The 13,371-nt window shown below is 56.6% G+C and overlaps 1 protein-coding gene across 1 annotated transcript in view; it reads left to right on the forward strand.

The window, feature by feature from the left end:
* CNTNAP1 (contactin associated protein 1) overlaps positions 1–13,371 on the forward strand; it is a 14,576-nt gene that overhangs the window by 831 nt on the left and 374 nt on the right. The window contains exons 2-22 of the mRNA XM_021717648.1: positions 53–195; positions 281–484; positions 1,015–1,195; positions 1,749–1,892; positions 2,514–2,775; positions 3,204–3,353; positions 3,610–3,781; positions 4,530–4,636; positions 4,770–4,889; positions 5,540–5,743; positions 5,913–6,069; positions 6,466–6,593; positions 6,869–7,054; positions 7,515–7,736; positions 7,954–8,193; positions 10,071–10,424; positions 10,578–10,705; positions 11,781–11,874; positions 12,061–12,306; positions 12,411–12,458; positions 13,345–13,369. Coding sequence (XP_021573323.1) covers positions 53–195; positions 281–484; positions 1,015–1,195; positions 1,749–1,892; positions 2,514–2,775; positions 3,204–3,353; positions 3,610–3,781; positions 4,530–4,636; positions 4,770–4,889; positions 5,540–5,743; positions 5,913–6,069; positions 6,466–6,593; positions 6,869–7,054; positions 7,515–7,736; positions 7,954–8,193; positions 10,071–10,424; positions 10,578–10,705; positions 11,781–11,874; positions 12,061–12,306; positions 12,411–12,458; positions 13,345–13,369 — 3,515 coding nt within the window. The remainder of the gene's footprint in view (positions 1–52; positions 196–280; positions 485–1,014; positions 1,196–1,748; positions 1,893–2,513; positions 2,776–3,203; positions 3,354–3,609; positions 3,782–4,529; positions 4,637–4,769; positions 4,890–5,539; positions 5,744–5,912; positions 6,070–6,465; positions 6,594–6,868; positions 7,055–7,514; positions 7,737–7,953; positions 8,194–10,070; positions 10,425–10,577; positions 10,706–11,780; positions 11,875–12,060; positions 12,307–12,410; positions 12,459–13,344; positions 13,370–13,371) is intronic.

Genomic DNA, 13,371 nt, shown 5'->3' on the forward strand with positions numbered 1-13,371 from the left:
AGGCGGGGGACACGTGGTTACTACTCTCCCCTGACACTCCCCGGCCCCGCAGACCTTCTTCGGCAACGTGAACGAGTCGGCCGTGGTGCGCCACGACCTGCACTACCACTTCACAGCGCGCTACATTCGCATCGTGCCCCTGGCCTGGAATCCGCGCGGCAAGATCGGCCTGCGGCTGGGCCTCTACGGCTGCCCGTACAGTAAGGACGCAGACGCCGCGGAGGGGGCCGGGGGCGCACGGTCTCCCCGGGCCCTGGCCCACCTGCGGCCCTTTGCGCAGAGTCCGACATACTCTACTTCGACGGCGACGACGCCATCTCGTACCGCTTCCCGCGCGGGGTCAGCCGGAGCCTGTGGGACGTGTTCGCCTTCAGCTTCAAGACGGAGGAGAAAGAGGGGCTCCTGCTGCACTCCGAGGGCGCCCAGGGCGACTACGTGACGCTCGAGCTGCAGGGGGCGCATCTGCTGCTGCACATGAGCCTGGGTGAGCTCCGCGTCCCCCCGAAACTCCCCCACCGCCACCCCCAGCGTCTCCTCCGCGCAGCCGCGCGCACGCCGGAGGTTCCCCTTCTTCGCCGTCTGAACCAGACGGCCCTCATGTAGAATTTCGTGCCACAAAACACTGCACTCGAATCCTGAGAACCGGATTCCAGTCTCGGCTCGACCATCCAACCGGCCCCGAGCCTCACGTCCTTCACTGTGAACACACACACACACACACACACACACACACACACACACACACACGCTTGTTGTTATTTTATAGCTCATTAGCTTTTCATAACGCCCACGTGATGAGATAGCAGTTGTCGTGTTCCAAGTTTTACAGACAGGCAAACAGAGGCTCCTTGAGGTTAAATGGCTTTCCCTAAGTCACGCCCGCCAATGGCTGTGATCTAAATCCCCACCCTCCCGGGTTGTCCCGGGCCCTGGTGCGCGCCGCCCCGCCTGGGGGCCGGGGCTCCCCGGAGTTCTGGCTTGAGGTCTCACTCCTCCCGCCCCACCCTCAGGCAGCAGCCCCATCCAGCCAAGACCCGGCCACACGACGGTGAGCGCCGGCGGCGTCCTCAACGACCAGCACTGGCACTACGTGCGCGTGGACCGATTTGGCCGCGATGTAAATTTCACCCTGGACGGCTACGTGCAGCGCTTCGTGCTCAATGGCGACTTCGAGAGGCTGAATCTGGACGGGGAGGTGAGGGGGGCGCCGTTTGTTTGGGTGGCGCGCTGGGTAACAGGGTGGAGGACGGCGCTTCTCTCTCCTGGAGGTAAGAACTCGCATTCCAGGTCCCCAGCTCCTCGTAGCCCGTGGCAAATTTGCTGGACACCCGAAAAAGCCTGGGTTTTTGTTGATGTTGCTGTAGCACGCAGACACCCGGGCGCCATCCCAGAACGCGTGAGATGGGGGTCGGAAATCTAGATTTTGGGGATCAAACGAGGTAGAAAAAGTATCCCCTTGGACGCTCTCACAACTTTGTGGAGCTGGTGAAGACCCTGGCCCCATCTGCAGATACCGACACGTTCCTTGACTTGCCCAAGAGCGTGCAGCCAATAGTTGGTGCGGTCGGAGCTCGAACCCACGCCTCGGGAGGCCGAGCGAGCTTTAATGCCGACGCTGGGTCAGTGGGTGTGTCAAGGCTTGTATAAAGCCCGGCCTGGCGCTTGGGAAAGCGTATGGTGGGGCGAGCGAGAAAGGCGGGCGCCCTCCTGCGCCCAGGAAGCCTCATTCCCCACCCTACCCCCCACAGATGTTCATCGGGGGCCTGGTGAGGGCCGCGCAGAAGAACCTCGCCTATCGGCATAACTTCCGGGGCTGCATGGAAAACGTGATCTTTAACCGCGTCAACATCGCAGACCTGGCCGTGCGGCGCCACTCGCGGATCACCTTCGAGGCCAGTGGGCAGGAGAGTCGGGGGGACAGGTTATCAAAGCCTCTTGGAGGTGGAGCGGGAAGAGATCTCCAGTATCGGAGAGAAGCCGAGAGCCGCCCGCCCCCCTCCCCAGCCAGATTCGCAAGTGGGGGAGTTCTCACTTGAGGCGCAAAAGCCACGCCCCCAAGCTAAGAAGCTGTGGTTGGCTCCAGTCACTTCCTTAATAGTTAATGAGGAACGTGAGGCGCAGAGGGTGGGCGTGGCTTGACCAGGGATCCTGCAGCTGTGCAGTGGCAGAGTGTGGACTTGAACCTGAGGCTCTTTGATACCCTGCCCTCACGCCTCTCCGGCTCGGGAGCTCGTGCGCATGCGCAGTTGCTGGGACGCTGACGGGAGTCGGAGCCATGGCCTCAAGTGACCTCTAGAAGAAAGAGCTCGCCCTGCAGATCAGGAGAGCGAGCAGCAGGGGGGCCCACTTGGCTGGGGACCCACAGATGGGCAGGCTTGGAGGGGAGAGGGTCATGGTTGGGGTCTCAGCCCCCCGCTGACACCGAGGGAGTGCCTGGAGGAGGGTCTTGATTCCCAGCAGAGTCGGATGCAGCCGCTAGCAGGTGCTGATGGCACCCTCACTGTCTTCCCTAGGGTAAGGTGGCCTTCCGCTGCCTGGACCCGGTTCCGCACCCCATCAACTTCGGAGGCCCCCATAACTTCGTGCAAGTGCCCGGTTTCCCGCGCCGTGGCCGCCTGGCGGTCTCCTTTCGCTTCCGCACGTGGGACCTCACCGGATTGCTGCTTTTCTCCCGCCTGGGGGACAGGCTGGGCCATGTGGAGCTGATGCTCAGTGAAGGGCAGGTCAACGTGTCCATCGCTCAGAGCGGCCGCAAGAAGCTACAGTTCGCGGCGGGTGAGGGGTCGTGAGGCAGGCAAAGGAAGAACAGAGGAGCCCAGGCAGGCCAGAGAAGGGTAGAGGAGCCCAGGGAGGTTGTAGGCCTGGACTGAGGCCTTTGCTCCTGGAGAAGGGAAAGAGCATGAGGGCAGGAGGGGCCAGGGCACAGGGAAAAGGTGGGAGTGGCTGGGGGACTGAGAAGCCTGAGTCTGGCATTCTCCAGGTCCAGGGGATCCCTGGGGATTTTGTTCTTCAATTATGACTTTGCAGTCTCCATGTCAATTGCTGGGATAGTGAAGAGAGATGTTCAGAGACGTCTCTACTCATCGCGAGAAGTCTGTAAACGGGGCACGTGGACTGCTTTTGGGACACAGGGGCTGCTGCTTCTCCACCCAAGACGTCCTTCTCCTATCCCATGACCCACACAGTCATTCATTCTTGTCCAGGGTACCGACTCAATGATGGCTTTTGGCACGAGGTGAACTTTGCAGCACAGGAAAACCACGCAGTCATCAGCATTGATGACGTGGAGGGGGCAGAGGTCAGGGTCTCATACCCGCTGCTGATCCGGACGGGGACTTCATACTTCTTTGGGGGTAAGTAGAGGCCTACCTGGCCAGACCTCTGTCTCTGAGTGGGAAGGCCCCTCTAAGTCCACTGTGACGGGCCACATGGAGAGCTTGGAGGGTTCAAGACCTCTTTCCCCCTGGAGAGCGGAAGGTCTTTGCAACGGTCTGCACTTTGGTCCTAGCCCTCTTTCTTCCTTTATGTCTGGTTATCCCTCAGCATCTCCCTGGGGGAGGGTCTTTGGGGTCTCCCCCGGGGATGGTCTCACAGGGGTGCTTGCTCCAGGTTGTCCCAAGCCAGCCACTCGATGGGGCTGCCACTCCAACCAGACAGCCTTCCATGGCTGCATGGAGCTGCTCAAGGTGGATGGTCAACTGGTCAACCTGACGCTGGTGGAGGGCCGGCGGCTTGGACACTATGCTGAGGTCCTCTTTGATACGTGTGGCATCACTGATAGGTATCCAGAAGCCCCTCTTCCTAACTAGAGGTGACCCTTCCAGAGCCCTCTTCCATGGTGTCCCAGTGGGAATGACCTTTCTCAAGCATGTCTCTTCTCCTTGTCTCTGCTCCTTCGTCCCTGCTTGGGGTTGATTCTCCTTGACCGCTCACCTCTGTGTCATCCCTTAAAGTGACACATGTGCAGGACAGAAAGAAAGCATCCGCTTTTGCTCCTAGAGGGTTGTGTTGGGGAGAGGGTGGAATAAGGCCTGTTCTGCACTTTTGGGGAAGGAGATGGCTTGGGCCCTGAGGACTTCAGCCTTGAGCCTCATGCACCTGCGTCTGAGGGGTGTGTCTCGGCTGGGTACTGTGGTTCACATCTATAATCCCAGCACTTTGGGAGGCTGAGGTGAGAAGATTGTCTGAGCCCAGCCTGGGCAACTTGGCGAGACCTCATCTCTACAATAAATCAAAAAATTAGCCGGGCATAGTGGCATGTACCTGTAGTTCCAACTTCTTGGAAGACTGAGGCGGAAGGATTGCCTGAGCCCAGTAGGTCAAAGCTGTGGTGGCGATGAGCATGCCACTGCTCTCCAGCCTGGGCGACAGATGAGACTCCAATTCAAAAAACAAAAAAAACAACAAAAAGGGGGTGTGTCTCATGGGGTTTGGGGCCCTGAGGAGCTGGGAGTGAGGCTTTCAGGGGTCAGACCCCACCCTCCAGCACCCCCTTTGAGGCTTCTTCCTCGGTGGTGACCCCACCCTAGATGCAGCCCCAACATGTGTGAGCACGACGGCCGTTGCTACCAGTCGTGGGACGACTTCATCTGCTACTGCGAACTGACTGGCTACAAGGGGGAGACCTGCCACCAGCGTAAGCTGGAGGGGTTTGGTGGGGGGAGGGTTCAGCAAGAGGAGGGGTCAGGAGAAGGGTGCTGGGGATGGCGGAGCTGGCCCTTCCTGCCCTCTCACTCCATAACTGCCTCTCCCCCAACCCCACCCATCAGCTTTGTATAAGGAATCCTGTGAGGCTTACCGGCTCAGTGGGAAAACTTCTGGGAACTTCACTATTGATCCTGATGGCAGTGGCCCTCTGAAGCCATTTGTAGTGTACTGTGATATCCGAGGTAAGTGGCTCTGTTGGGTGGTGAGGGGGGCAGGTGGCAAGGCAACACGGAGGTGAGGGGGAACAGAGACGCATAGACTGACGGATGGGAAACAGTGAGATTAAACTGGAGGAGCAAAGGAGGGGGGGAAGGGAATACTCAGGAATTTGTAATCATGCCTGTAATCCCAGCACTTCGGGAGGTCAAGGTGGGAGAATTGCTTGAGCCCAGGAGTTCAAGACTAGCCTAGGCAACATAACAAGACCTCATCTCTACAAAAAAATTTTTAAAAATTAGCCAGGGTGGTGGGACATGCCTGTAGTCCCAGCTACTTGGAGGCTGAAGTGGGAGGATCACCTGAGCCAAGGAGGTCGAGGCTATAGTGAGCCAGGATCGTGCCACTGCACTCCAGCCTGGGTGACAGAGTGAGACCATGTCTCAAAAACAAACAAACAAAAAAAGGAATTCATACTCGAGCCTTGCAGATGAATTCCAACTTCCTGAACCACCCTGGTGATCTCTTCAGCCTATGATGCAGAAGGACCAGGGCAGGTCCGCAGCAGAGCTGAGGATTGTGGTCACTGAGTTACAGCAGTGGCAGTAGAGGTGGGCGGGAGGTAGGTCGAGAATCCCCACCTCCAGCCAAAGCTCTGTCCTATCCCCTCCCCCAGAGAACCGAGCGTGGACAGTTGTGAGGCATGACAGGTTGTGGACGACCCGGGTAACAGGTTCCAGCATGGAGCGGCCATTCCTGGGGGCTGTCCAGTACTGGAATGCATCCTGGGAGGAAGTCAGTGCCCTGGCCAACGCCTCCCAGCACTGTGAACAGTGGATCGAGTTCTCCTGCTACAACTCCCGGCTGCTCAACACTGCAGGTTAGGGGTGGCATCCAGGGCTGGAGGTGGCCTGGGAGGAAGAGGCCAGAGAGTTCTGCTGGAGCCCTGGCCTCGAGGATTTAGGCAAAGGTCTGGGCTGGCTGGAAGGGCTGGGGGGTCTGGAGGTGAAGGGAGGACAGTCCTGCAGCTGCCTGCACCACTTCCCCAGGAGGCTACCCCTACAGCTTCTGGATTGGCCGGAATGAGGAGCAGCACTTCTACTGGGGCGGCTCACAGCCTGGGATCCAGCGCTGTGCCTGCGGCCTGGACCGGAGTTGTGTGGACCCTGCCCTGTTCTGCAACTGTGATGCCGACCAGCCCCAGTGGTGAGGGTGCAAACAGACAGGGTTTTTTTTGGGGGGGGGGTTGGAGTCTCACTCTGTTGCCCCGGCTGGAGTACAGTGGCATGCTCCCAGCCACCACAGCCTCAATTTGCTGGGCTCTGGTGATCCTTCCACCTCAGCCTTCCAAGTAGCTGGAACCACAGGCATGTACCACCACGCCCGGCTCATTTTTTGATTTGTGGAGATGAGGTCTTGCCATGTTGCTCAGGTTGGTCTTGAACCCCTGAGCCCAGGCAGTCCTCTCACCTCTGCTTCCCAAAGTGCTGGGATTACAGGAGTGAGCCCCTGTGCCCAGCTGGACAGGGTTTTTAGGACCTGGGGGGCAAAGGTGGAGAAGCTGAGCAGCAGAGCCTGAGCTTCTACAACCTGTCCCCACAGGAGAACCGACAAGGGGCTGCTGACCTTTGTGGACCATCTGCCTGTCACTCAGGTGGTGGTAGGGGACACCAACCGCTCCACATCCGAGGCTCAGTTCTTCCTGAGGCCTCTGCGCTGCTATGGGGATCGTGAGTGGCAGACCCCTTTTGTGTGTCCTCCCAGGATTGGTGTCCAAAATCAAGGCTCTCTGACGCACTGGGAATGTCCAGGGCCTGCCCAGACACCCCAGCTCCTGCTGTGATGCAACCCTCATCGACCTTGTTCCTTTGTACCTTGGTCTCTTTCATTCCACTCCTTGGTCTCCCCTGGTCCCTCCCTTGCTTTGCCCTGCCTTCCCTACCACTCTGGTCCTCCTCTACCCTCCTACCTCGCTGACAAGGCCTCCCTCCTTCTGGTTTTGTAGGAAATTCCTGGAATACCATCTCTTTCCACACTGGGGCTGCGTTGCGCTTTCCCCCAATCCGTGCCAACCACAGCCTCGACGTCTCCTTCTACTTCAGGACCTCAGCTCCCTCAGGGGTCTTCCTGGAGAACATGGGGGGCCCTTACTGCCAGTGGCGCAGGCCTTATGTGCGGGTGGAGCTCAACAGTGAGTAGGCGGGCTGTGGTGGGGCCAAGGGGTAGATGGTGGAGCTTCCTGGGGAGGCAGGGATGGGTGGAGGCTGGGGTAAGAGACCAGGGCAGACACCCTTTTGGGCGGCATGGAAAGGGCTTGCCATGGCCCCAGGTCCTAGCCTCTTTGGGTGGGGATGACTGACCAAGTAACCTTGGGCACTCGCTTTGCCTCTCTGGGCTTGAGGCTGGACCCCTGAGTTTCTCCCACCGTGGACTATCTTTGCTTCTGGCCTGAGAGGCAAGGCTAGGAGGCTGGGTCCAGGAGATACCAAGGGTGTGAGATTTGTAAGTTTTGTCCCAGGCTGTGGACAAATGAGAGGGGCACTCAGGGAACTCCAGAGAGCTGAGGGAGAGGGGTCGTACCAGGCATGGAATCTGTGTGAGACCTTGGGGGCCTGAGCCTCTTTCTCCCCCGCCCCTGTCACACTGTCCAGCATCCCGGGATGTGGTCTTTGCCTTTGACGTGGGGAATGGGGATGAGAATCTGACAGTCCACTCAGATGACTTCGAGTTCAACGATGATGAGTGGCACCTGGTCCGGGCTGAAATCAACGTGAAGCAGGCCCGACTCCGAGTGGACCACCGGCCCTGGGTGCTGCGGCCCATGCCTCTGCAGACTTATATCTGGCTAGAGTATGACCAGCCACTCTATGTGGGTGAGCAGCAGCCCAGAGGCGAGGCTGAAGTCTCTTCTGCCTTTCCGCCCTCCAGGGCCCTCCCTCTGTTTCCCGGAGCCCCATGTCATAGGTGGCCATCCCCTTGGGTCCCACCCTTCCGTCCCTATATCCGTCCTAGCCCTGCCTGGCTCCCTTCCCAGCCACAGTGTTCAGTCCTGTTTCTGCACCAATTCTTGGCCTGTCACCTACTCTCCAGGGTCTGCGGAGCTTAAGAGGCGTCCCTTTGTGGGCTGCTTGAGGGCCATGCGTCTGAACGGAGTGACTCTGAACCTGGAGGGCCGTGCCAACGCCTCCGAGGGCACCTCACCCAATTGCACGGGCCGCTGTGCCCACCCGCGGTTCCCCTGTTTCCATGGAGGTCGCTGCGTGGAGCGCTACAGCTACTACACATGTGACTGTGATCTCACGGCTTTCGACGGGCCATACTGCAACCACGGTCCGTGCTGCTACTAGTTATGGGGGGACAGGAAGCCATAGGGAGTAAGGGGTGCAGGGAGGGCAGGGAAGGCGAGGCTGTGACTTCAGCGTCATGGAAAACTAGAGTTGTCCCTGGGTTCCTGAGCACTGAGCTGGAGGAGTCAGGCAGTCGAAGATACTGGGTGCTTCCAGAGGCATAAAGTGAGACAAGAGAGGAGTTGTATAGCTCAAAATCATCAAGTATGCTTTTGGAGGCCGAGGCAGTAGAATCACTTGAGGCCATGAGTTCAAGTCCAGCCTGGGCAACAGAGCAAGACCCCATCTCTACAAAAATATTTTTTTAAAGAGACAGAGTCTAGGCTGGGTTTGGTGGCTTAGCCTGTAATCCCAGCACTTTGGGAGGCCAAGGTGAGTGGATTGCCTGAGCCCATGGGTTCGAGACCAACCCTGGCAACTTGGTGAGACCTCGTCTCTATAATTAAAAAAAAAAAAAAACTAGCCGGGTGTGGTAGTGCCACCTGTAGTTCCAGCAACTTGGAAGGCTGAGATGGAAGAATCTCCTGAGCTCGGCAGGTTGAGGCTGCGGTAACTGTGAGTGTGTCACTGCACTCCAGCCTGGGCAACAGAGTGAGACTCCAACTCAAAAAAAATAAAAAATAAAAAAGAGATAGATTCTCTTTAAAAAGAGACAACAGGACACCACACTCCTCAGTCCCAAATTCAGAGGTTCTATAGGTCATCCAAACACACCCTGAGACTTGCTTCTGTTTCTGCTACCCTAACAACCCTCTGTTTGTTTTTAGGTCCCCTTGAGGCCCTCTGTTACAGGACAGAGTCTTGCCATGAGAAACTTGAGAGATCACCTCATCCAACCCCTGCATTTTACAAATGGAGAAACAGGCTCAGAGAGGGCAGTGGGATACTTGATGATTTTGAACTCTTTTGCACCAGTGTGGTGTGCTGGTCTCAAATTCTTGGCATCGAGTGATCCTCCTGGTTTGGCCTCCCAAAATGTTGGGATTACAAGCATGAGCCATCATGCCCGAACAAAAAATTGGGGAGTTGGGCGTGGTGGTGCGCATCTGTACTCCTAGCTACTCGGGAGGCTGCGACAGAAGGATCATGATCACTTAAGCCCAGGAGTTGGAGTCTGCAGTGAGTTATGATCTTGCCACTGCACTCCAGCTTGGGCAACAGAGTGAGACCGTCTCCAAAAAAAAAAAAAAATCATCAACCAAGTAACTTCCCATCTTCCCACTATCACCAAGGTAACAGAGGTTACCCCCCTTATAATACTGACTTTAGGCTGAAGGACACCCTCTGTGCCATTTCCTGTTTGACGATTGATGCGTTCCTAAAACAAGTCTACAGCCTGGTTCTTGGTTAAGGCGAGCCTTGACATTCTGCATAACAAGATTTTGTGCACATACCCAGACTGCATCCTCCCTAAGGCCGGCCTAGGGGGATACTTGGGCAGGGGGTTACTGGTGGAAGGAGTCTGGGCGACTAGGGAGATGCAGGGACTTAGGGACCCACAGAAGACTCTGGCCTTGGTTTGGAAGTGTGAGTAACGGCTCATATACTGGATGGGGTCAAGAATCTCCATTCTCATCTTGGCCCTCCACTTAACTGTGTGCCCTTAGGCAAGTCACTGCCCCTCTCGGAGCCTGTTTCTCCATTTGTAAAACGCAGGGGCTGGATGAGGCAATCTCTCAAGTTTCTCATGGCTGCAGGACTCTGTTCTGTGATGGAGGGCCTCAAGGGGAGCTAAGAGTGAACGGAGGTTTGTGAGGGTGGCAGAAAGAAGTTCTCAGGGCGTGTGCGGTTGGCCTACGGAACCTCTGGATTTGCGACTAAGGCGTGCGGGGGCCCTGACCTTGCTGTTTCTGCCCACAGACATTGGCGGCTTCTTCGAGCCGGGCACCTGGATGCGCTATAACCTCCAGTCGGCACTGCGCTCCGCGGCCAGAGAATTCTCCCACATGCTGAGCCGCCCGGTGCCGGGCTATGAGCCTGGGTACATCCCGGGCTATGACACTCCCGGCTACGTGCCTGGCTACCATGGCCCCGGGTACCGCCTGCCTGACTACCCGCGGCCGGGCCGGCCTGTGCCTGGTTACCGCGGGCCTGTCTACAACGTCACAGGGGAGGAGGTCTCCTTCAGCTTCAGCACCCACTCCGCCCCCGCCATCCTGCTGTACGTGAGCTCCTTCGTGGGCGACTACATGGCCGTGCTCATCAAGGATGATGGTAGGTGACCCCGGGGGCTCTCACCAGCACCTCCCCCCCGTGCACTTAATTCTCACAATGATATATTTGCTAATTCAAGGACACTGCTAGCTGTTCTTAGCTGATGGGGGTCCTGGGAGCTGAGACCCCAGGTTTCTCCTCTCCACTCCACAGGGACCCTGCAGCTGCGATATCAGCTGGGCACCAGTCCTTATGTGTACCAGCTGACCACCCGACCAGTCACTGACGGCCAGCCTCACAGTGTCAATATCACCCGGGTCTACCGCAACCTCTTCATCCAGGTACGTATAGAGGGAGGAGAACCAGTCCAGGGCATAGCCTCATGATCTCGGTTGTGGCATCTAGGAAAGTGTCAAATACTTAACCTTTGTAGAGCTCTTCCCCTTCCTCCCCTCCTCTTCCCTCGCCTCCCCGCTTCTCTCCTTCCCTCTTCTTTCAGGAGGCAGGGTCTCTCTCACTCTGTGCACCAGGCTGTAGTGCAGTGGTGCACTCATAGCTCACTGCAACCTCCAACTCCTGGGCTCCTCCCTCGGTCTCCTGGGACTACAGGCATGTGCCACCACGCCCTGCTAAGTTTTTGTAGAGATGGGGTCTCACTGTGTTGTCCAGACTGGTCTTGAACTTCTGGCCTCAAGCGATCCTTCTGCCTTGGCCTCCCAAGTGCTAGAATTATAGGCATGAGCCACTGCACCTGCATTTCAACGTCCAGAGGATTTTCGTGTGTATCACCTCATGTGACCCTCACAGTACTTCTGTGAGGCAGTTCAGGATGACAGGTGTTCCTATTGTCTTCGTTTTGCAAATCAGTAAACAGGCTCAGAAAGTAAAGTGGTTTTCCCAAAGCCAAACCACCAATAAACTGAGAAGACAAGACTCAAAACCAGTTTTTGTTTTTTGTTTTTGAGTCGGAGTCTCACTCTGTTGCCCAGGATGAGTGTGCAGTGGCATACTCATGGCCACCACAGCCTCGACCTGCTGGGCTCAGACGATCCTTCCACCTCAGCCTTCCAAGTAGCTGGAACCACAGGAGCACACCACCATGCCCAGCTAGTTTTTCTGACTTATAGAGACGAGGGCTCGTCAAGTTGCGCAAGCTGGGTTGGTCGCGAAACCCTGGATTCAGGCAATCCTCTCGTCTTCGCTTCCCAAAGTGTTGAGATTACAGGCATGAGCCACCATGCCTGGCCTATTTTTTTTTTTTTTAAACAAATCCTACATCTAGGCCCAGGGGTTGCTCACTTCAGAGTGTGCTAGGACTCACCCCTGGCGGTGCCAGTTTGGACAGAATGAGGGTTCTTTTGTGGGCTTCGCTACGGCTGCCTCTGATGCCCCCTCCCTCATTGCCCTCTCTCCCAGGTGGACTACTTCCCCCTGTCGGAACAGAAGTTCTCATTGCTGGTGGACAGCCAGCTGGACTCACCCAAGGCCTTGTATCTCGGGCGTGTGATGGGTGAGCTGTGGGTGGGGGTGTGTGTTGGGCAAGGGCTTGTGGGCGAAGTCCCTGGAACCTGAAGGAGAGTGAAGGTGCTGGGAGTGGCAGTGAGGGGGTGGAGAACATGAGTGGAAACCAATGAATGGCGGGGCCAGGGCCCTCGGGTAGTCCAAGCCCCTCTTTCTGGTCCCGCCTGTCCCTCAGAGACAGGAGTAATTGACCCGGAGATCCAGCGCTACAACACCCCTGGTTTCTCGGGTTGCCTGTCTGGTGTTCGATTCAACAATGTGGCTCCCCTCAAGACCCACTTCCGAGCCCCTCGGCCCGTGACCACCGAGCTAGCCGAGGCCCTTCGAGTTCAGGGAGAACTGTCGGAGTCTAACTGTGGAGCCATGCCACGTCTTGTCTCAGAGGTGCCACCTGAGCTCGATCCCTGGTATCTGCCCCCAGGTACATCCCCAGGGCACAGAAGTGGGAAGGGAAGGATACGAGGGAAGGGAAAGGAGTCTTAACACAGAGAAGGGGTCTCCTAAGTGGTGCTTTCTTCTCTTCAGACTTCCCTTACTACCACGATGATGGATGGGTCGCCATACTTTTAGGCTGTGAGTAGCGCTGGTCACTGACCTAACCTCCTAAGACCACCTCTGTCAGCGTTTCCTCCCTGTCCCTTATCCCCAAGGCTGAGGGGGCGAAGGTGCCATTTGCACGATGGTCCGGGGAAGCGAGATAGGCCATACTGAAGGCCCTGTATAATTGGGCTGGAGATTTTCAATGTTTGAGGATGCTGAATTGTTTTGGGTTTTTTTTTTTTGAGTCAGGGTCTCATGTTGCCCAGGCTTCAGTGCAGTGGCACAATCATGGCTCACTGCAGCCTCAAACCCTTGGGCTCAGGCAACCTTCCACCTTAGCCTCTGGAGTAGCTGGGACTTACAGGCGCATGCCACCATGCCTGGCTAATTTTGGGGTGTTTTTTTTTTTTTGTAGAGATGAGGTCTCGTTGTGTTGCCCAGGCTGGTCTTGAATTCCTGGGCTCAGGTGATCCTCCCACCTTGGCCTCCCAAAGAGTTGGGATTATAGGCATGAGCCACCATGTCCAGCTACACATTTTTGTTGTTGTTGTTGATAAAGCAGGATTTATTGAGAGGACAGAAAAGCTCCCGTGGTGGGAGGGAACCCAAAGAGGTTGCCCCAGCTACACGTTTTTAATTGAAATATTAAAATGGACCTGTAGCTAAGGAATTGGGAAAATGGGGGTACTGTCACATCTAGAGAAATGGGAAATTGGGATAATTATGAGGGATGTGGAAAGAGAATTTTAGAAATAGAAGTTGGCAGGGGATAAGCCAGGAATTCAGATCTACTACTTAGGAATGCTCAGTGTGGTTGTCCAGCTGTCGTACATATATGCTTTTGGCCAATGTGTATATGCACAGCGTATAGGTGAAACTCCAAAGCCCTGCCCTGAACGATTCCTTTTCTTCCTTCCAGTCTTGGTGGCCTTCCTGCTGCTGGGGC

The sequence above is a fragment of the Carlito syrichta genome, unplaced genomic scaffold (genome assembly GCF_000164805.1).
Source record: "Carlito syrichta isolate Samal-C Ts95f unplaced genomic scaffold, Tarsius_syrichta-2.0.1 Scaffold309898, whole genome shotgun sequence".
In the NCBI taxonomy this organism is placed as follows: Eukaryota; Metazoa; Chordata; class Mammalia; order Primates; family Tarsiidae; genus Carlito; species Carlito syrichta.